Source organism: Oncorhynchus gorbuscha, linkage group LG11 (genome assembly GCF_021184085.1).
Source record: "Oncorhynchus gorbuscha isolate QuinsamMale2020 ecotype Even-year linkage group LG11, OgorEven_v1.0, whole genome shotgun sequence".
In the NCBI taxonomy this organism is placed as follows: Eukaryota; Metazoa; Chordata; class Actinopteri; order Salmoniformes; family Salmonidae; genus Oncorhynchus; species Oncorhynchus gorbuscha.
Window position 1 is genome coordinate 33,513,716 of NC_060183.1, and position 23,514 is coordinate 33,537,229.

The following is a 23,514-nucleotide window of genomic DNA, read 5'->3' on the forward strand; positions in this document are numbered from 1 at the left end:
GTATTTTAATTAGTTGACAATGGAAGTTTTATAGGCCTACAGCTACATTGGCCTATAGGCTATCTCTGAGTTCCATGCACTCTGTAGCTGCCAAAGGCTGGTGGTCTTGCATTAGCTGCGTTTTAACTTTTAGATTTGTATAAGTTTTATTCTGATTTTTATGATTTAATCACATGACAATGAATTTGAAAAACAAAAACATTATTATTGAAATTAAACTGTTCCACGACAAAGCGCGTGCACACATAGGAGGTCCTGTGAAAACAGGAAATTGAAAAATCAAATGCCTGCCTAACTGTCTCAGTCTTTATGCTGCAGTAGTTTATGTGTCGGGGGGGCTAGGGTCAGTTTGTTATATCTGGAGTACTTCTCCTGTCCTATTCGGTGTCCTGTGTGAATCTAAGTGTGCGTTCTCTAATTCTCTCCTTCTCTCCCTCTCTCTCTCTCCTAGGACCTGAGCCCGAGGACCATGCCCCAGGACTACCTGACATGATGACTCCTTGCTGTCCCCAGTCCACCTGGCCGTGCTGCTGCTTAATTTTCAACTGTTCTTCCTTATTATTATTTGACCATGCTGGTCATTTATGAACATTTGAACATCTTGGCCATGTTCTGTTATAATCTCCACCCGGCACAGCCAGAAGAGGACTGGCCACCCCACATAGCCTGGTTCCTCTTTAGGTTTCTTCCTAGGTTTTGGCCTTTCGAGGGGAGTTTTTCCTATCCACCGTGCTTCTACACCTGCATTGCTTGCTGTTTGGGGTTTTAGGCTGGGTTTCTGTACAGCACTTTCAGATGTTAGCTGATGTACGAAGGGCTATATAAATACATTTGATTTGATTTGATTTAACGGATTCGTTCTGATGGATTTCGCTGGACAATCGCTGGAAAATAAACTTGGTGAACTCAGAGCAAGGCTTCAATTGCACAAAGGACTTCAGGTAAAGGAAGACCCCCATGAAATGGACAAAAATGAATGGCATCTTATTGGCATTGTGCCAACCCTATACACAATCGCAAATACTACTCAATTGGGTAGCAGTTGGTTTAAAACATATTGGAAGCGGAACATGTCAAATGCTGGGTGAAATAAACCAAAAATCCAAAAGGTGTCGAGCGCGCTCCACCGTAGGATTTCATATGCGACATGGTCAGAAAGTCAGGTCTCAAGGGTGAAATATTCAATATCTTCCATATGTAGGAACTGTATGAACATACGTTTGTCTTATTTTATCGTGTTAAGGCTAGGCATAATACTGCCCCCTTTGGATGAATTGCGTGCCCATAGTAAACTGAAAGAAATTGCTAATATATGTATAGAATTATTATTATTGGATAGAAAACACTCTAAAGCTTCTAAAACCGTTTGAATTATGTCTGTAAGTATAGCATAACTCACAGGGCAGGCAATCTCCCAAACTAGTTTTGGAATACTGAAAGTTGGGGCAACTTTGACGTCATCGCCCCCACCCTTCCCAACCACCTATGGATCTGGAGACACTTTTTATGTCTTCCACAAGATGTTCTCATTCAGTAGAGTGTTTAATTGTGCAAATCCCATGAGCTTTGACCCTTTGGGAGGTGAAAGAGTGGGGGTCGCGAGAAAATATATGTGGAGAAAATATATGTGCGTTAGGGCGTGAATTGAACACAGACCTTCCTCTGTTCCAGCTTGCCTGAGAAGAAGTGTGATTTTCCGGTTGAATTGAGAATTGTTTTGTACGTTTATAACATCCTAAAGCTTGATTCTGCACTTAGTTTGACCAGTTTAGTCGTCATATAATATGTCATTTTGAAGTTTTGATGCGCAACTGTTCGGGACCAGAAGTCATTTTGGATGCATTTCAGCTGAAAGTGGTAGCAGATGCTACTATAAGGAGACACGAACTGAAACAAAATGATGCATTGGGTAAGTATGACTCCTTCCACTACATTCTGATCGAAGACCATCAAAGGTAAGGGAATATTTATGTTGTAATTTTGTATTTCTGTTGACTCCAACATAGCGGAGAAATATTGCTTACGTCTGAGCGCCGTCTCAGGTTATTGCATAGTCAACTAATTCTGTAACGTTAAAAACAAATCTGACACAGCGGTTGCATTCAAAACCAGTGTATCTTTCTAACTATATGTAAAACATGTATCTTTAGTCAAAGTTTATGATGAGTATTTCTGTTATCTGGCGTAGCTTTCCATAATTTCTCCGGACATTTTTGAAAATTTTATGAACATGGCGTCAATGTAAACCGTGATTTATGGATATAAAATGCATATTTGGAACAAAACATAAATATACTGTGTAACATGTCATATGACTGTCATCTGATGAAGATTTTCAAAAGGTTAGTGAATGATTTATTTTTTAATCCTGCTTTTATAATTGCATATTTTCTGGGACAAAATGGTTGCCTCTTGTCTTTGTTTCGGTAGTGGTCTAATATAAATATGTGCTGTGTTTTCGCCGTAAAACATTTAAAGAATCTGACATGCTGGGTAGATGAACAAGGTGTTTATCTTTCATTTGAGGTATTGGACTTGTTAATGTGTGGAGGTTAAATATTTCTAAGAATATTTTTGGCCTAGAAGGTCTATTTGTCATGTTTGATCATAGGAAGTCAGAATGTGTCATTGGTGTTGATTCAGCATGTTAATTTCATAGTGGGAAGTACTTGGCAATGGACACTGTCAACTTTCATAAGAGCATGTTCACACTGACAATATAGCATATACGTAATGGACACTGTACAATAGCTATATATTGGCAATGGACACTGTCCAACTGCAGTATAACTTGTTAAGACTGGCAATGTATTATGTGTATTGGACACAGCCCATTAGCAATCTATTACAATGGGCATTTACCGTCACAAATTGCGCATGCTCTAATATATTGCTGAAATGCCCAATTGTCTGGCTCATTGAACTCGAGATGGCCTAGCAGTGAGAGTGGTTCCTCTCCATCGCTCGTTATTGTTGATTTCAGCCTGTCATTAGGGCATGTTCAATTCGTGATGGTAAATCCCTAATTAAATGTATTGGAAATGTACACTGTCCATTAGCAATACTTTACAATGGGCATTTACCATCACAAATTGGACATGCCCTAACTATATTGCTGAAATGCCCAATTGTCTGGCTCGTTGATCTCGGGATGGCCGAGTAGTGATAGTGGTTCCTCTCCATCTCTTGTTGGTGTTCATTTCAGCCTGTCCATTTGGTGATGGTAAATCACTGTTTAAACTTATTGGAAATAGATACTGCCCCTATGACCTAAAGTTAAGGCACTTCAAATCTTTTAATGCAGTGTTTTTCACTGAGTGATTTTTTTCTTCTTTTGGGTCAATTTAACAACTTCCGGTTGTACCAGGAAGCTTAAAATTAACACGGGTAATCATAATAGTGGCCTGATGGAGTGTCATTGATGACAGATTGATACTATTTGCACGGTCGCTGCGGTCAGACCTAGCGAGCTACGGTCAAGTGGGGCTACTCGTTAAACTTAGCATGACCTAGGGTCTACGGTGATGCCATCAGCCTGTCCACTTGGTGATGGTAAGTCACTGTTTAAACTTATTGGAAATGGATAGTCAGCCATTAAGTCAGCCATCCATCAGTCATTAAGATATCATACTGGCACCAAACAGATACTTGTACATACTGATACCAAATCCACTTTGTCCAACTCTTTTAGAAGCCAACTATCATATATTTCAGAGCCGGCCCTAAATTCACAGCGCCTTCTGTTAACCAAGCCCGTCTAAAACACATTTTCTCCAAGTAATCATCAACATGAATCTTTCCCCCAAAGATGATCGGCCATGTATACATAAAGCCATTCCCCTCTCACACTTCGGCCAATCAGATCACATCTCTTTGTTCCTACTCCCCGCCTACAATCAGCAAGTTACCAACAAAGAAGATTAGTAAGGCGCTGGACAGAGGAGGCAGACTCAATGCTGTATGATTGTTTAGGAATACTGATTGGAATATTTTTTTTAATCCACCCAACCAGCACTCATCTAGCAACATTGAGGACTATACATTGTCAGTCACAGGCTTCATTAAGAAATGTGTTGGTGACGTTTTACCCTCAATAACAATCTGGACATACCCCAACCAAAACCCTGGAACCTCGATGACTCGTTGGCGTGTGACCCGTTCAAGGCAAGCAGGTACGGACTCCGCAAATCCATTAGGGACGCAAAAAGACAATACAGACTCAAACTTGAATTGATGTTCGACAATTCAGACTTGCATCAAATGTGGCAAGGACTACACCCTGTCATAGACTACAAAGTAAAATCCAGATTTACTGTGCCCACCGAACCTCCCTCTCAGTTGAGCTTAACACATTCTGTGCTTGCTTCAAGGCAGACAATACTGAGCCATCCATGAAGAATCTCCCTGCTCCAGGTGACCAGGTTCTTTCGCTCTCCGAGGCTCACAAAACCACCGGCCCAGATGGCATCCCTGGCCGCATCCACAGAGTGTGTGTTTTCTCTGACATCTTCAACCTGTCCCTGTCCCAGGCTGTAATCCCCACCTGGTTTAAGGAGACCACCATCGTCCCAGTGACCAAGAAAAACAAAGTGACATGCCCAAATTTCTATTGCCCAGTCACGCTCACCTCGTCATCATGAAGTGCTTCGAGAGGCTGGTCATGTCTCACATCAAGGTCAGCATGCCAGGCACACTGGGCCCAATCCAATTTGCCTACTGCACCAACAGGAAGATGCTGTCATAATTTGCTCTGTTGGGTGAGGATCATAGGCGCTAGATTTTCCTCCCCCACCAGTTTTATGACCGGTCGTAAATACCGTGTAGAAACTTTGCATTTGGCAGTATTGAGGGGAAATAAACATTTTTGTTACAAGGAGATACCTCCTTCCAAAATGGTAACATCAAAAGGTGGAATAATTAAACAATATTTCTGTATTCCAAACAATTAAATAGTCAGTGGGTCCTTAAAGAACAAACCTGCCGAATTCAATACTAAATGGTGATGTAACTAAGGACAGTAGATAAACATAGCTGTATCTCTGAATATGTACAGTGGGGCAAAAAAGTATTAAGTCAGCCACCAATTGTGCAAGTTCTCCCACTTAAAAAGATGAGAGAGGCCTGTAATTGTCATCATAGGTACACTTCAACTATGACAGACAAAATGAGAAAAATAATTCTCCAGAAAATCACATTGTAGGATTGTTAATGAATTTGTTTGCAAATTATGGTGGAAAATAAGTATTTGGTCAATAACAAAAGTTTATCTCAATATTTTGTTATATACCCTTTGTTGGCAATGACAGAGGTCAAACGTTTTCTGTAAGTCTTCACAAGGTTTTCACACACTGTTGCTGGTATTTTGGCCCATTCCTCCATGCAGATCTCCTCTAGAGCAGTGATGTTTTGGGGCTGTTGCTGGGCAACACGCACTTTCAACTCCCTCCAAAGATTTTATATGGGGTTGAGATCTGGAGACTGACTAGGCCACTCCAGGACCTTGAAATGCTTCTTACGAAGCCACTCCTTTGTTGCCCGGGCGGTGTGTTTGGGATCAATGTCATGCTGAAAGACCCAGCCATATTTCATCTTCAATACCCTTGCTGATGGAAGGAGGTTTTCACTCAAAATCTCACAATACATGGCCCCATTCAGTCTTTCCTTTACACGGATCAGTCGTCCTGGTCACTTTGCAGAAAAAGAGCCCCAAAGTTTATTTCCATCCCCATGCTTCACAGTAGGTATGGTGTTCTTTGGAATGCAACTCAGCATTCTTTGTCCTCCAAACACGACGAGTTGAGTTTTTACCAAAAAGTTATATTTTGGTTTCATCTGACCATATGACATTCTCCCAATCTTCTTCTGGATCATCCAAATGCTCTCTAGCAAACTTCAGACGGGCCTGGACATGTACTGGCTTAAGCAGAGGGACACGTCTGTCACTGCAGGATTTGAGTCCCTGGCGGCGTAGTGTGTTACTAATGGCAGGCTTTTTTACTTTGGTCCCAGCTCTCTGCAGGTCATTCACTAGGTCCTCCCTTGTGGTTCTGGGATTTTTGCTCACCGTTCTTGTGATAATTTTGACCCCACGGGGTGAGATCTTGCGTGGAGCCCCAGATCGGGGGAGATTATCAGTGGTCTTGTATGTCTTCCATTTCCTAATAATTGCTCCCAAAAGTTGATTTCTTCAAACCAAGCTGCTTACCTATTGCAGATTCAGTCTTCCCAGCCTGGTGCAGGTCTACAATTTTGTTTCTGGTGTCCATTGACAGCTCTTTGGTCTTGGCCATAGTGGAGTTTGGAGTGTGACTGTTTGAGGTTGTGGACAGGTGTCTTTTATACTGATAACAAGTTCAAACAGGTGCCATTAATACAGGTAATGAGTGGAGGACAGAGGAGCCTCTTAAAGATCCAATTCAAAGGACTTTTCCATATCAAATGACCATTGGTACATCTGACATATCCATGTAACAGAGCTACAACTAAAAAATACTTTGATCTCTGGGGGACAAACCAGAGACATTCTATTGATTACTCCCCAGACGGATCAAGTGTTTTCAATTGAAAGACAGCAAAGACATATAAACGTAAATATGTACATTGCAATTATTTCGAATGAGCTGCCATCCATGTGCAAAGAATTCACATTTCTATGAGCATAGTTCTCCGCTGTATGTACACTACTGTTCAAAAGTTTGGGGTCATGACTATTGTAGCTGGAAATGGCACATTTCTTAATGGAATGTCTACATAGGCGTAGAGGCCTATAATCAGCAACCATCACTCCTGTGTTCCAATGGCACGTTGTGTTTGCTATTCCAATTTTATAATTTTAAAAGGTGAATTGATCATTAGAAAATCCTTTTGCATTATGATATCACAACTGAAAGCTGTTGTTCTGATTGCATCCCGTAAAATGCTTACTTACAAGCCCTTAACCAACAATGCAGTTTTAAGGAAAATAAGAAAATATTTACTAAATAAACTAAAGTAAAAAATAAAAGAGAAACTATAATGAGGCTCTATACAGGGGGTACCGGTACTGAGTCGATGTGAGGGGGGTACAGGTTAGTCAAGGTAATTGAGGTAATATGTACATGTAGGTAGGGGTAAAGTGACTATGTATAGATAATAAATAGCGAGTAGCAGAAGCAGCACAAATAGTCAGGGTAGACATTTGATTAGCAGTTCAGCAGTCTTATGGCCTGGGGATAGAAGCTGTTAAGAAGCCTTTTGGACCTAGACTTTTCACTCCGGTACTGCTTGCAGTGTGGTAGCAGAGAGAAAAATCTATGACTAGGGTGGCTGCATTCTTTAGAAATGTTAATGTCTTCCTCTGACATCGCCTGGTATAGAGGTCCTGGATGGCAGGAAGCTTGGTCCCAGTGATGTACTGGGCTGTACGCACTACCCTCTGTAGCGCCTTGTGGGCGGAGGCCCGAGCAGTTGCCATACAAGGTGGTTATGCAACATGGACAGGATGCTCTCGATGCTGCAGCTGTATTACTTTTTGAGGATCCGGGGACCCATGTCAAATCCTTTCACTCCTGAGAGGGAATAAGCATTGTCGTGCCCTCTTCACGACTGCCTAGGTATGTTTGGACCATGATAGTTTGTTGGTGATGGACATTGAGGAACTTAAAGCTTTCAACCTGCTCCCCTACAGCCCCGTCAATGAGAAATGGGGGCATGCTCAGCCCTCCTTGATCATATTAATGGAGAGGTACAGGAGGGAACTAAGCTCCCTAATATGAGCTATGCTGCTAAATGCTATGCTGCAATTGTGTCAATTGAACAAATTTTTGTCTTTTGTTTAATTTATATAAAAACATTCCAACCTTGTTTAGCATTATCTAGTCCAAATATGGCACGATTCCACTATTTGTATCTGTTTGCTTCACTTTCAATGGGGAACCTTTATTTTGAAGGAGAACTGCAAATTCCATTATTGTGGCTATCTTCACATAGGTGTGAATGCCAAAGTCAGTTGCTTCCTGCAGCTGTAGCCTATCACATGCTGCCGGCAGTATCTAACGCGGCCAATAGATTTCACTCATCTCTATTTTATTTGGAGAAAAACAGCAGACTACACAAAACATTGATTGTTCAAACTTGTGCCCCCTCCGTTTCCATAAAAAGCGTGAAAAAACAATTCTCATTCAAGGGCTTTTCTTATAATTTGACTATTTTCTACATTGTAGAATAATAGTGAAGACATCAAAACAATTAAATAACACATACTGTATGGAATCAGGTAGTAATCTCTCAACCAGCTACAATGTAGAAAACAGTAAAAATATAGAAAAAACCTTTGAGTGGGTGTTATAAAACTTTTGTATGTGTATATTATAATAAATGCAAAATAAATCCAAAATATACAGTGATTATTCAGACCCCTTGAATTTTTCCACATTTTGTTAGGTTACAGCCTTAATGTAAAATGTATTTATTCATTTTCATTCCTCAGAAGTCTACACACAATACCCCATAATCACGAAGTTAATATTTTTCAAATATATTACAAATAAAAAAACATACATTTTTTACATAATTATTCAGACCCTTTGTTATGAGACTCGAAATTGGTGCATCCTGTTTCCATTGATCATCATTGAGATGTTTCTACAACTTGATTAGAGTCCACCTGTGGTAAATCCAATTGATTGGACATGATTTGGATAGGCACACACCTGTCAAGATAAGGTCCAACAATTGACAGTGCATGTCAGAGCAAGAACCAAGCCATGAAGTCGAAGGAATTTTCCGTTGAGCTTAGAGACAGAATTGTGTCGAGGCACAGATCTGGCGAAGGAGTACCAAAAATGTTTTGCAGCATTTGAAGGTCCCAAAGAACACAGCAGCCTCCATCATTCTTAAATGCAATAAGTTTGGCATAGCTCAGTTGGTAGAGCATGGCGCTTGTAACGCCAGGGTAGTGGGTTCGATTCCCGGGACCACCCATACGTAGAATGTATGCACACATGACTGTAAGTCGCTTTGGATAAAAGCGTCTGCTAAATGGCATATATTATTATATTATTATTATACTACAGCTGGCTGCATGGCCAAACTGAGCAATTGGGGGAGAAGGGCCTTGGTCAGGGAGGTGACCAAGAACCCGATGGTCACTCTGATAGAGGTCTAGAGTTCCTCTGTGGAGATGGGAGAACCTTCCAAAGGACAACCATCACTGCAGCATTCCACAAATCAGGCCTTTATGGTAGAGCGGCCAGATGGAAGCCACTCCTCAGTAAAACAGCCTGCTTGGAGTTTGCCAAAAGGCAGCTAAAGACTCCCAGACCACGAGAAACAAGATTCTCTGGTCTGATGAAACCAAGATTGCCAAGCGTCACATCTGGAGTAAACCTGGCACCATTCGTACGGTGAAGCACGGTGGTGGTAGCATCATGCTGTGTGGGTGTTTTTCAGTGTAAGGGACTGGGAGATTAGTCAGGATCAAGCCAAAGATGAACGGAGCGAAGTACAGAGAGATCCTTGATGAAAACCTGTTCCAGAGTGCTCGGGAACTCAGATTGGGGCGAAGGTTCACCTTCCAAAAGGACAATGACCCTAAGCACACTGCCAAGACAACGCAACAGTGGCATCGGGACAAGTCTCTGAATGTCATTGAGTGGCACAGCCGGAGCCTGGGACTTGAACCTGATCGAACATCTCTGGAGAGACCTGAAAATTGCTGTGAAGCAACGCTCGCCACCAAACCGAACAGAGCTTGAGAGGATATGCAGAGAAGAATGTGAGAAACTCCCCAAATATAGGGAGTGCCAAGCTTGTAGCGTCATACCCAAGAAGAATTGAGAATGTAATTGCTGCCAAAGGTGCTTCAAGAAAGTACTGAATAAAGGGCCTGAAAAGTAATACGAATGTGATATTTCATTTATATCTTATATAAATTAGCAAACATTTCTAACAACCTGTTTTTGCTTTGTCATTATAAGGTATTCTGTGTAGACTGATGAGGGGAAAAAACATGTTATCAATTTTAGAATAAGGCTGTCACCTAACAAAATGTGAAAAAGGTCAAGGGGTCTGATTAGTGTCTCGCAAAATAATTCATCCTCCTTGGCATTTTTCCTATTTTTTTAAATTACAACCTGTAATTTAAATAGATTTTTATTTGGATATAATTTAATGGGCATACACAAAATAGTCAAAATATGTGAAGTGAAATTTAAAAAATACTTGTTTCAAAAAATCCCTCCCCCCTAAAAAACAGAAAAGTGGTGGGTGCATATGCATATGTAAAATAAAGTGCAATCTAAGTGTCACATGATCTGTCACATGATCTCAGTATATATACACCTGTTCTGAAAGGCTGCAGAGTCAGGAACACCACTAAGCAAGGGGCACCACCAAGCAAGGGGAACACCAAGCAAGCGGCACCATGAAGACCAAGGAGTGCTCCAAACAGGTCAGGGACAAAGTTGTGGAGAAGTACAGATCAGGGTTGGATTATAAACAAATAGCAGAAACTTTGAACATCCTACTGAGCACCATTAAATCCATTATTAAAAAATGGAAATAATATGGCACAACAACAGACCTGCCAAGAGAGGGCCGCCCACCAAATCTCACAGACCAGGCAAGGAGAGCATTAATCAGAGAGGCAACAAAGAGACCAAAGATAACCCCGAAGGAGCTGCAAAGCGCCACAGTGGGGATTGGAGTATCTGTCCATAGAACCACTCTAAGCCGTACTACACTCCACAGAGTTGGGCTTTACTGAAGAGTGGCCAGAAAAAAAGCCATTGCTTAAAGACAAAAATAAGCAGACACGTTCGGTGTTCGCCAAAAGGTATGTGGGAGACTCCCCAAACATATGGAAGAAGGTACTCTGGTCAGATGAGACTAAAATTGAGCTTTTTGGCCATCAAGGAAAATGCTATGTCTGGCGCAAACCCAACGTCTCACATCTCCCTAGAACACCATCCCCACATTGAAGTATGGTGGTGGCAGCATCATCCTGTGGGAATATTTTTAATTTGCACTGGGAAACTGGTCAGAATTGATGAAATGACGGATGGCGTTAAATACAGGGAAATTGTGGTGTGGGGGCTGTGCTTTGGCAAAGTGGGTGGGGTTATATCCTTCCTGTTTGGCCCTGTCCGGGGGTGTCCTCGGAGGACCTGAGCCCTAGGACCATGCCCCAGGACTACCTGACATGATGACTCCTTGCTGTCCCCAGTCCACCTGGCCATGCTGCTGCTCCAGTTTCAACTGGCCTGGGCCCTAGGACCATGTCCCAGGACTACCTGACATGATGGCTCCTTGCTGTCCCCAGTCCACCTGACTGTGCTGCTGCTCCAGTTTCAACTGTTCTGCCTTATTATTATTTGACCATGCTGGTCATTTATGAACATTTGAACATCTTGGTCATGTTCTGTTATAATCTCTACCTGGCACAGCCAGAAGAGGACTGGCCACCCCACATAGCCCGGTTCCTCTCTAGGTTTCTTCCTAGGTTTTGGCCTTTCTAGGGGGTTTTTCCTAGCCACCGTGCTTTTACACCTGCATTGTTTGCTGTTTGGGGTTTTAGGCTGGGTTTCTGTACAGCACTTTGAGATATCAGCTGATGTACGAAGGGCTATATAAATAAATTTGATTTGATTTGATTTGATTTGAAATTCTTGAGGGATACCTATTTCAGTCTTCCAGAGATTTGAGACTGGGACGGAGGTTCACCTTCCAGCAGGACAATGACCTTAAGCATACTGCTAAAGCAACACTTGCATGTTTTAAGGGGAACATTTAAATGTCTTTGAATGGTCTAGTCAAAGCCCATTCCTCAATCGAATTGAGAATCTCTGGTATGACTTAAAGAGTGCTGTACACCAGCTGAACCCATCCAACTTGAAGGAGTTGGAGCAGTTTTGTCTTGAAGGATGGGCAAAAATCCCAGTGACTAGATGTTCCAAGCTTAAAGAGACATACCCCAAGAGACTTGCAGCTGTAATTGCTGCAAAAGGTGGGTCTACAAAGTATTGACTTTGGGGTGGGGCCTATAGTTTTGCACGCTCAAGGTTTTTTTTTGTCTTAGTTCTTGTTTGTTTTACAATAAAATTATTTTGCATCTTCAAAGTGGTAGGCATGTTGTGTAAATCAAATGATACAAACCACCAAAAATATTTATTTTAATTCCAGGTTGTAAGGCAACAAAATAGGAAAAATGCCAAGGGGGTGAATAATTAATTTTAAACAAACAAACACTGTTTAGCCTCTGAATATGGTTATAATTGCATTTTTTGTATCCGTAGCTCTATTGGTGAATTTGAGGTGGTTACATTTCATTACCCATGTTCCTCAGCTTTTTACTGAAAGAGTGGCACAGTGTTGGGTTTGTTATTGTTTTGAAGTCTAGATTGCCCCTTCAAGAAACAATGGGTATACGTCAAGATTCCCAGATTGCATGTGTGTCTTACATCAAAAATAAGTTTACATTACCAAGTAAATTAACTGCAGGGGCAGCCATAAAAAGTAGCTTGGATGAAAAGTAGCTTGGATGAAAGGTCCCATATCAAACGGCCTGCTCCTAGTTGCTAATATTTGCATATTATCATTAGTATTGGATAGAAAATACTCTGAAGTTTCTAAAACTGTTTGAATTATGTATGTGAGTATAACAGAACTCATATAGCAGGCAAAAACCTGAGAAATTCCACTTCCTGTTTTTTTATGGAGGTGGCAGATGGATGAGTTTTCATTTCCTACGCCTCCACTAGATGTCAGCAGTCAATAAAACTTTGTCTGATGACTCTAATGTGAAGGGGGGTCGATTGACACAGGAAAAAGTCACCACAGCCATGAGTGGACCATGTTTTCACCAGGCGCGTTCACAGATGAAGGACCTGCGTTCCATCGCTCATCTGAAGTCATTCTAATTCTCCAGTTGGAACCTTATTCTAGATATATGTAAACAACATTCTAAAGATTGATTCAGTACATCGTTTGACATGTTTCTACTGACTGTTACGGAACTTTTGGACGTTTCGAACAAATCAAGTATTTATTGTGGACCTGGGATTTATAGGACTGCATTCTGATGAAGTTCATCAAAGGTAAGGAAACATTTATCATGTATTTTCTGGTTTCTGTTGACTCCAACATGGAGGCTAATTTGGCTACTGTTCTGAGTGCTGTCTCAGATTATTGCATGGATTGCTTTTTCTGTGAATTTAAAAAGAAAATCTGACACAGCGGTTGCATTGAGGAGAGGTATATCTATAATTCCATGTGTATAACTTGTATTATCATCTACATTTATTTATTTCTGTTGAAACGATGTGGCTATGCAAAATCACTTGATGTTTTTGGAACTAGTGAATCTAAATAGTCAATGTAAACTCAGATTTTTTCTGTAAATATGAACTTTATCAAACAAAACATGCATGTATTGTGTAACATGAAGTCCTATGAGTGTCATCTGATGAAGATAATTCAAGGTTAGTGATTCATTTTATCTTTATTTATGCTTTTTTTGCTATATTTTGCTGGAAATAATCATCTTAATCTTAATCATAATCTTTTGTAGTGCTTTTGCTGAAAAGCCTATTGGAAATCGTACACTTTGATGGGATTAACAAAGAGAATAGCTTTAAAATTATATAAGACATGTATGTTTTAGGAATTGTAATTATGAGATTTCTGTGGTTTGAATTTGGCGCCCTCACTGGTAGTTGTCATATCGATCCCAATATCAGGATTGCAGCCATAACAGGTTAATGGGATAAATCTACTCTAAGAGTATAAAGCGGTTTGAGAGAAGTTTGGAATCCTAATCAACCAATCCAATGTGAGTACATCTGTTGTTGAAGTACAGTAGATCAATAAACATACTGTCCTCTAGAAGGTATCTAAGCTGCGTATGCTGAAAAACAATGTTAATGCGTAGGTCAAATTAGCTTTGAATTTCCTATATTTTTCAGCTTCAGGCAATAGCTAATATTTCAATTAAAACAATGTTTGTATTAATAAACATATGGATATACAGTACACTGCAATGGGATTACTGTATGTTATGTGTACACAACGTATAGATGCACACCCACCGGCAAAACATTCATTTCAAAATGAAAACATGCTCATGTGCTGACATGCTGTAAGAACGTCTGCTAAATGACTTAAATGTAAATGTAAATGTAATAATATTTGATATTCATCCTATGTAGCTTGAGCACATATCATTGTGATATGGTTCCTGACTGAGAAGCCAGAATGTGGCATTTTAACAGTAAGGGGTAGCGTTCATTAGGCACGAAATGGAAGAAAATACACTCAAACAGGAAGGGACAATCTCAAGTTGTCTAATAGGAAGCAATCATTTCATTTTCCACTACATAATGTTTTGCTACCTTGTGCCTTCATAGCTAGGTTTCCATCTAATTGGTGACAGATTGTCATGCACATTTTTGTAGAATCTGCATAAAGACATGAAAACATAAGCGAAAGTAAAATTTTTGGAAACACCACTGGTGGATAAATGCGTAGTGCACACAAAATGTACTTTTTCCGCTTAAATTATCATGCACTGAATATATGTAAAAGTCCATTGCATTTTCAACTCTACCGATAGTTTTGTCATAAAAACGGTTGCGCTGAATAGCAAATATGCCTTCTCTGGTCTTGACACGTGTGCTCTAGTCAACAGCTAGCAGTTACAGTACAGGTACAGTGGATGCTCCTTTAAAAGTTGCATCATACTGCAGCACACCTTGAGGCTGATGCAGCATTCTGTGTCACATTATCTAAATGTCAGCCATTTTTTCTGTTAATGGGAGTTAGTGCTAGTTTGACCACCAGAGGGCATCTTTGAGAAGCCTATTTGATACTCTTCCATATTGGCATTACCAGAGAATTTCCCCCCAAAATTGAAATAACATAGTATATGGGATTGATTTTAAGAAATTTGGCTTAATTAATTTGATAAATATTCTGGTGTTTCTATTCCATGAAAAACTAAATACTCCATGAAAAACTAAATATGGAACGGAAAGTATGGCTCTGTACAACGTGGCGGTTGTAGGCTACAGCATAAAAGGATTGGAGGATTGTAAATTGTTTGACTTCATTAGACAATTTTGTTCCAATATTTCTGTAAATCAGAGATATTTATTCCCATAATAATTCGTTATCGATCCATAACTAAATCAACATCTGCATTTTTAAATATTATTTGTCATTACGAAAGCATAAATATGCTGATGACAAATACAGTACTATAAGCCACCTGCATTTGTTTTTAGGCTATTGTGCAGTCCAACAGGTAAACATAGCCTACAATACATACTGTAGTAAACATGCGAAAGTGCCTAATTCCTTACATGAGGAAGAGCAGGCCATGTCTGTACTACAGAATTCGGGCATGTGGGAGACCGGGGTTCAATTCCCAGATGGAGAGGAAGGAGTAGGCTGTCCTTCGAAATAATATGTGTTCTTAACTGATTCCATATGTGTTATTTCATAGTTGTGATGTCTTCACTATTATTCTACAATATATAAAATAGTAAAAACAAAGAGAAACCCTGGAATGAATAGGTGTGTCTGAACTTTGGACTGGTACTTGCTTAATTAATTAGATTAATATTATGGTGTTCCTCTTCCAAGAAAAACTCTCTGTGTTTCTGTTACAATGGAACGGAAAATATGGCGCTGTACAATGTGACGGTCGGCAGTACAGTACTGGGCTATTTAGCGAAAGAATCCCTGTGTCATGTGGGCAGGGCACATGGGAGACCGGGTTTCAAAACCCCGATGGGGAGGAAGGAGTGGGCTAAGAAATTAAATAAGAATTTGTTCTTAACCAATTTGCCTAGTTAAATTCATTCTGGAGTGCCTGTGCTGGTTGTGCAGGTAGGCTAGTCTACATGAGATTATTATGGATAAGAGCAAGAATATTTGTATTTGTCAAATGGTAATCAAGCATCGATCATCATGTCACCAGAATAAGACCCTCAATATTTATCGGAAAAGATTATCAAGATCACCATGGACTTTCACCACCCTGTGAAGGTCATCGTAATTGATTTAATCTGTAGCCTAATAAACTGCATGGTTTCCAGAGTCGTAGTGGGGGGACCACACACCATATCATCACGTGACTCCAAAGTTCTTGTGATATGATGGCTAATATATCAATATTTGCTCACAAAGACATTTCCATCGCCATTTCTCGCATAATTAATTTTACCAACACAAAAAGATCACGTCAAACGAACACATGATCTGTCGGCATTTACAAAATTGTACCGAAATGACTGTTTCCATCAGAGCTGTCATGATTTTAAAAAAAAATGTTATCACTTTGGAAACATGGTTATAGAATCTGACCCAGGTGTCTAACCTTGAGCAGGTAGCGGTCAACAGACTCTCGGTCCAGAGGGGAGTTGACGTAGATCTCTCCATAGGTGTGGTTCACTGTCCGGATCTCAAACACATCCTGCATGTTCCCTGCCACCAGCCTGAAGTACACCTTAGAGAGCGAGACAAAGAGGAGGGGATGGAGTGAGTTGAAAGACAGCAGGGAGAGCAGGTGAAGAGCTTCTCCCTCTCTCTCTTCTCTTCTCTCTCTCTCTCCTCACCAGTCCATTTTTCCCGGCATCTTTGTCGCGCCCAAGCACCACAGCCACTCTCTTCCCAATGGGTGTGTTCTCTGGAATCTCCACCAATGAATCAGATGTGATATCAAACTCTGGACTGTTGTCATTCTCATCCTGTATGGTGATTGACACCTGTCACATGTATAGACAAAGCCAATTAGGGATTGGCATTGACAAGAGTGCTAAGACGCTACAAAACTTTTAATTTAATTTGATTTACATGGTATGCTTTTGAAAAATAATAGAAAAATACTTTTGTGACATATACATACACTTCATTAAGCTTTGAATTAAAACTTTGAATTAAAACAGTAATCCTGAGCAACACCTACCTTCTGCAATTTCCCCATGAGATAGCAGTAACGAGGTGAAAATACAGATTGTCATTAACTGACCATTTCTACAACAAAACAGATAACAACATTGTTTCGCGGTTTATTATTGAAAACAGATGAGACCTGACAACCGGGAATTAAAAGCAACTACTGTCCAAACAAGAAGAAAAAGCGACTGCCATACCACAGTGGAGTCTTTTTTGGGTCCCCCATCGTCAGCCACTACAGTCAGGGTGTAGAGGTCCCCCTTCTCCCTGTCCAGCAGCCCTGTGACTGTGATACGGCCCTGATGATGGACAGGGAGAAGGAGAGAGCAAGAGAGGGAGAAAGGAGTAAAACAAATTAACAAACAATCTAAAACTATCCTAGTTTTAAATATATATGCTGAGCAGTGTATAGTATCCAAAAGAGTTGGGTTTAAATTCCATTTCAATTCAGTCAATTCAAGAAGAATGCTTTCAAGGGAAAATCCTAATTGGATTTGCTTTTTACTTCCTGAATTGAAATGGAATTGACCTTAACCCAAATGTCCAATAAGAGTGAGACATGCTAATACGGTTTTACACCCCAGGCTGTCCACCGACTCACCGTGATACTGTCGATCTTGAAGAGGGCAAGGGCGGCTGGCGATGTGTCCGGGTCAAAGCGATACGACAGCTGGTTGAGGTTGTCCGCCGACTGTGCCTGCACCTGCACCACCTCCGTTCCTGTGGCAATGTTCTCCAGGAGTGACACCTCGTAGCCCGCAGAGAAGAACGCCACTGCCTCGTCCAGCTCATTAAGTAAGGTCACATAGACCATACAGAAGCCGCGGTGGAACGGTGGCGCCTGGTCGGTAGCCGACACGTTCATCAGGTAGCTGGTCTTGGTCTCGTAGTCTAGGTAGTCTACAGTGGTCACCAGGCCTGTGCTCACATCCACATCAAACTTACGGTCGGAGCCAGAGTCCAGGGCGTAGGCCACCGCCCCGCCGTCACCTGGATGAAGGAATGGCAGGATAGAGGGGAGGGGAGGAGAGGGAGAGACAGGGAAAATCATAGAGGGAAGGAGGTTGGGCAAAGGGATGCAAAACAAGAGAGAGAAGACAAAAAAATATAAATGTAAAAACATTTTTTTAAGTATGTAGTCATGCATTGCTACACATACCGATCTATGTACTACAGTACCCATAATGCTCTGTACAGAATATTCTGTTTTATTTTAGTAAATAAGGCTAACATATTGTTGTTCCGTTTCCTTATACAGTGTACATTATAAAGTATATATTATCAATAAAACCAGCTTGTACAGAGGGTTATGGGTACTATAGTACATCATGTTACACTACAACACTCACCAGTGTCAGGGTCTGTAGCTCGTACTACGATGACAGAGGTGCCAATGCCAGCGGTCTCCCTCAGACCCAGGCGGTTGTACTGCTGCTGGGTGAACACTGGTGCCTCGTCATTGGCATCCTCCACATATACTATCACCTGTAGTGGGAGACAGAGACACTGGGAGTCAGAGAGGTAGCCTCTGGAACTGGAAGTGAGACATGCTAATACGGAAGTTACACTTCTCAAAAGGTACCAAATTGGTAGGACGACCCAAGACTCCTCCAGCCCTATCCCCTCTCCCTTCCCCTGCCTTGTCCCCTCTCCTCCCCTCCCCTTCTCAACAGTATAGAGCTCCTCACCTCCAGCCCTGTTCCATCCTATGTTCTCTCCCCAGTCTCCCATTACCCTCCCCTGTCCCTTCCTCACTTACACGCAGCTCATTATCCTGCTCTGGTCACTGTTGTAGACCTCCATGTCCAGCCCTGTCCCCTTGCCCTCCCTCCCTTGATTGTTGTCTCTCATCGATCCCTGTCCACCCTCTCCATCTCCTCCCTCATTTATCCCTCCTACTCTCCTTACCCGTACGGAGCTCCTCATCCTGCCCTGGTCACTGTTGTAGGCCTCCACCTCCAGCACGTGGGAGCTGCTGCTCTCTCTGTCCAGAGCCCTCTGGCCCCGCATCACAAGCCCCGACAGCTCATTAATTCTGAACAGACCCTTACTGTTGTCTACACATGCATAGAGAGATAGGGAGACACACACAGATAGAAACAGAGAGAGAGAGATTGGGGTGGGGGAGAGCGGGGGGGTGGAGAGAGAGGCAGAGAGAGAGAGGGAGATGGGGGAGAGAGATAGTGAGAGGGGAAGAGAGAGACAGAGAGGGTTGAGAGTGATTGCATGCAGGATGGTCATGAGGGTATTGATATAAAGTACATTCAAATATTAATACTAGAAATCACCAACATTGTAAAATGAATCTATCCAAATCAAGTGTTAACCACTTGACACTGCATCTTTCAAATGAGTCATTGAGCAATTAAATATCTAATACCGTATGACTTATACAAATAAAGTTATGATTATGCATGAAGGTTATAATTAGCGTGCAGTGTTGACAGTCTTTTGTGTTAAGTTGTTTGTGTGCAGTGAGGCCTGAGAGTAGGTGTGAAAAGTATCACCACATGGCAACTGGGAAAAGGATGGAAGAAGTTGTACTCACCAGAGAGGATCCTGTACAGAACCCTGCCGTTCTCCCCCTGGTCTGAATCTGTGGCCTGAACCTGCAGACACAAACACATGTTAATAGCACAGACATATGCAGCCATTATACTCATTTACAACCACAGTGACTTGAATCCACACACCAATAGGCCTACATAGCTACAGTACATAAACATTTACACATATGTACACACACATACATGTGCACGAACACAGGCATGCACACAGACACACACAGATGCTGACATTCATATACACACACACATATTAATATGCAAGTGACCCACCCCACCCCTTCCAAATTCTGTGTAGTCCCATGGTTGAAAAACAACTGCACCATGGCCCTGGCAACGAGTCCACAATGGAGATGTCTCTCTCTTTCTCCCACCTTCTCTCTCTCTCTCTTTCTCCCTTTCTCTCTCTCTTTCACTTCTCTCTCCCTCACTCTCAATCTCCCTAACTCACTCTCTTCGTCTCTTTCTCCCTCTCACACCCTCCCTACCCCATCTCTCTCTATCAGTCTACATCCTATCTCTTGTTCTCTCTTCTCTCTGAAAGGCAGGCATGGAGCCAGAGCAGCCAAAGACAAAAACACATCAGAGACAGCATGGCTCAACAGAGATAACTAGTGAGGCATGCTGAGCTGAATATATACTGAATCCAACCATGACTTCTGACTGAAGTTCTGAACTAAAATAGACACAGAGATGTTGAAGCAAGATGAGACTGAGCAGACCCTGATCTTACCCTGCTTGTAGGACCTGTGGATATTCCTTGACATATGCGTGCACAAGCATGCATGCACACCCACACCCATACACAAAACATGTTCACAAACACACACACACACACACACACACACACACACACACACACACACACACACACACACACACACACACACACACACACACACACACACACACACACACACACACACACACACACACACACACACCCCACCCAACCACCCTTACTCTCTCTCTTGCTTCCTGTGTGAAAAGAGGGGCCCTGTTTTAGTTTCATTAGCTTTATAAAGAGATTTAGAGTAGAAGAGAAAAAGAGGGGGAAGGGGTGAGATGGGGGAAAAGAGAGTAGAGGGTCAGATTGATGAGTAGGGTATTACACAGTGGACTGCACCACTTTGGCTATAAAAGGGGTGCAGAGCTTCCCAGTTTGTGTTACTAAGCCCAGATGTTGTACATTTAAGCATTTGCAGTGTTAGTATTGGGAGATAATTTTCTAAGCTCTTAGACGGTGTTGGAAATGGACCATTGTTTTAGGCTCTCCCAGTGGAAAACAAAGAGACTATGTTTTGACCACTGTCCTGTTACCCCCTTGTCCTATCTGTCCCCTCTTCTTCTCTGTGCATTCCCTAACGCTCTCTTGAAAAGGCAGTGTGAGGGAGAAAAGGAATGTGGAAGCAAGGAAAAAGTTTGACTCACAGATGCTGGATGTGACTGAAAAAGGTAAATTGTGTGTGTGTGTGTGTGTGTGTGTGTGTGTGTGTGTGTGTGTGTGTGTGTGTGTGTGTGTGTGTGTGTGTGTGTGTGTGTGTGTGTGTGTGTGTGTGTGTGTGTGTGTGTGTGTGTGTGTGTGTGTGTGTGTGTGTGTGTGTGTGTGTGTGTGTGTGTGTGTGTGTGTGTGTGTGTGTGTGTGTGTTTGCTGACATATGCTTATATGTGTTATGCCCACTTAGGTGAATGTGTGTTTGGGTCAGTATCAGTGCATGCATCTAAGTATGGAGTCACAGTCTGTGTGAGAGAGTAAGTGGATGTTGGACAGTGATAGATGTCTGAACTCTCTGGAGTTTGTGGTTTGTTTGTGGACGTGCGTACACTGTAATATATTTTGTATTCAATATTTTGCGTCTGAGAGTGTGTGTGTGTGTGTGAGTGTGAATGTGTGAGCGAGTGTGTGTTGGGTGTTGGTGACTAACGAGATGATGGCTGCTCCAGTGGCCTTTCCACACAGATTTGCTGGCATTTGGTCTGAAAACTAATTTCACGTCCCGATGTGTTTTCCCCTAAACCGACAAGGCACGTGTTGTCTCTACAGAATTAAAGACTATGACATTTGTGTGTGTTGCATCTCCTTCAGGGTATGATGGTAATAACCCCTCCTAAAAAAGCCTAAGTCAGCTTGGTTTAGCTTGGACAATAAGGCAAGACTGCCCATATCAAGGAAGCTGCTGTGGCACTCTGAAAGAGATTGGTGTACACGCACGCACACACTCACACACCGACCGCACCCACACACACAGGTGTCCACACACTTCTCATCTAACCTCCTTTGTCATGACTTCTCTCCATTCCAGAACTTGGCGACTATGAACAACACCAGTGATCTAGCGGTCAACATCTCTTCCACCCTTTCTTTTACAAAATCACCACTACTTTTCAACCTATCCAGCCTGCCCGCCTCCCTCTCTTCCTCCCCCATGCCATCAGAGCCTCACAACCCATTGCTGACCATCATGGTGGTGTTAGGCCTCTCCCTGCTCCTGGCTGTCTGTGCTATCTTCCTGGCCGTGTGTTGTGGGTCGTCAGCCCAGACAGAGGAGGACTCAGTTGGGGGTTGTAGTTCAGGCGAGTCCCTGGTCTGCGGGCCTTATCTGTCATCGGAGCCCCAGCTAAAGCTGTGGAAGCGACTGGGCTCTGTACAGCGGTCATTCACCTCCTCATTCAGACGACCGCCCCAGCGCAGGCCCGAGTGCAGCACCCACTGCTCCCCAACCAGACAGCAACCTAACCACAACAGCTCACCCACCTTAATATGTCCTGCCTGTTTGACTATGTTACAGAGATATGACTACGCTCTGACCGTGAGATGAATGCAGGCCCGGTCATGGAGATGACCGCTTTGACTGTAACTTGACCAAAGCACTTAGACTTGACCACAGTCCTGCATGTCCATGGATGTACTGCTAACTAAACAATGACACTAACTTCTGATCAAACCCCCACTTCAAGATAACCACATGGACTGGTGGAGTAAAGGTTGCTTGGGCCATGTTGTTAATGACAAGAGAAGCAGGTGCAAGCCCAAGGTTCTTCCAAAAGGGAAAACAGCCTACGTGGATGATGTGAATTGTTTCGTACATTTTGATTGTTGTATTAGTTACAATCTTACAAAAAAAGGGTTCCAAAAGTGTGATTCAATTGTTCCCATGTAGAAACTTTTTGGGTTCCAAGTAGAACGCTCTGTGGAAAGGGTTCTACCTGGAACAAAATAGGGTTTTTACATGGAACCAAAAGGGTTCTACCTTGAACCAAAAAGGGTTATTCAAAGAGTTATCCTATGGGGACACCCGAAGGACCTGTTAAGGTTCTAGATAGCACCTTTTTTTCTAAGAGTGTAGAACTGTTTGTGTTATTATTTTATTGTGTTAAAATGTAGTTTGTTTTAGAAAATAAAAAGCTTTCTCAAGTTTGATTTCCTTAAGTGCATAATATTGTGTGTGTGTGTAGGTATATCCATGTGTGTAACCATGTGTATGCTTGTGTGTACCGGTATACGTATGTCTATGTGTGCACGTGTTTGTGTGTGTCTGTGTGCATGTATGCATGAGTGTGTGTGCGTGCGTACCTGCAATCATGTGCATGTGTATATATGTGCCGCGTGTGTGCCAGCCTGGCTGTGTACCTGCAGGATGCTGGATCCTATGGGGACATTCTCCAGTATGCTGGTCTCGTAGCTGTTCTGGAGGAAGATGGGTCTGTTGTCGTTCACGTCCAGTACTTCTACAAACACTGTGGCTGTGCCTGTCCTCCTGCTGCCTGCTGGACCATTGTCTGAGGGATACACACATTTACACATTACAAAACTAACACTGTGTGTCAGTCAGTTTGAGAGAAACTTGGTCGTGAACATACTTTGAATATGTGTATCAACAGTGGACTAATGAAGTAAGTAAGTCAAGATCTTTGCAATCTTTGCAAGTAAAACTAACTATAATCCAATCAATTGGTGCGAATGAAATGGAACAAGTCAAATCCTCTAGATTCCTCTGAGTTCCAATTGATGAAAAGT

General features: G+C 42.1%; 1 protein-coding gene across 2 annotated transcripts in view; it reads right to left on the bottom strand.

The window, feature by feature from the left end:
* The window catches only part of LOC124048539 (cadherin-23-like), a 548,925-nt gene that overhangs the window by 137,130 nt on the left and 388,281 nt on the right, over positions 1 to 23,514 (bottom strand). For both annotated transcript variants that reach the window (XM_046369416.1, XM_046369417.1), the window contains exons 27-35: positions 23,128 to 23,276; positions 19,481 to 19,541; positions 18,841 to 18,989; positions 18,282 to 18,417; positions 17,534 to 17,922; positions 17,130 to 17,231; positions 16,943 to 16,945; positions 16,593 to 16,742; positions 16,355 to 16,483 (exon numbers count right to left, since the gene is read on the bottom strand). In XM_046369416.1, coding sequence (XP_046225372.1) covers positions 16,355 to 16,483; positions 16,593 to 16,742; positions 16,943 to 16,945; positions 17,130 to 17,231; positions 17,534 to 17,922; positions 18,282 to 18,417; positions 18,841 to 18,989; positions 19,481 to 19,541; positions 23,128 to 23,276 — 1,268 coding nt within the window. The remainder of the gene's footprint in view (positions 1 to 16,354; positions 16,484 to 16,592; positions 16,743 to 16,942; positions 16,946 to 17,129; positions 17,232 to 17,533; positions 17,923 to 18,281; positions 18,418 to 18,840; positions 18,990 to 19,480; positions 19,542 to 23,127; positions 23,277 to 23,514) is intronic.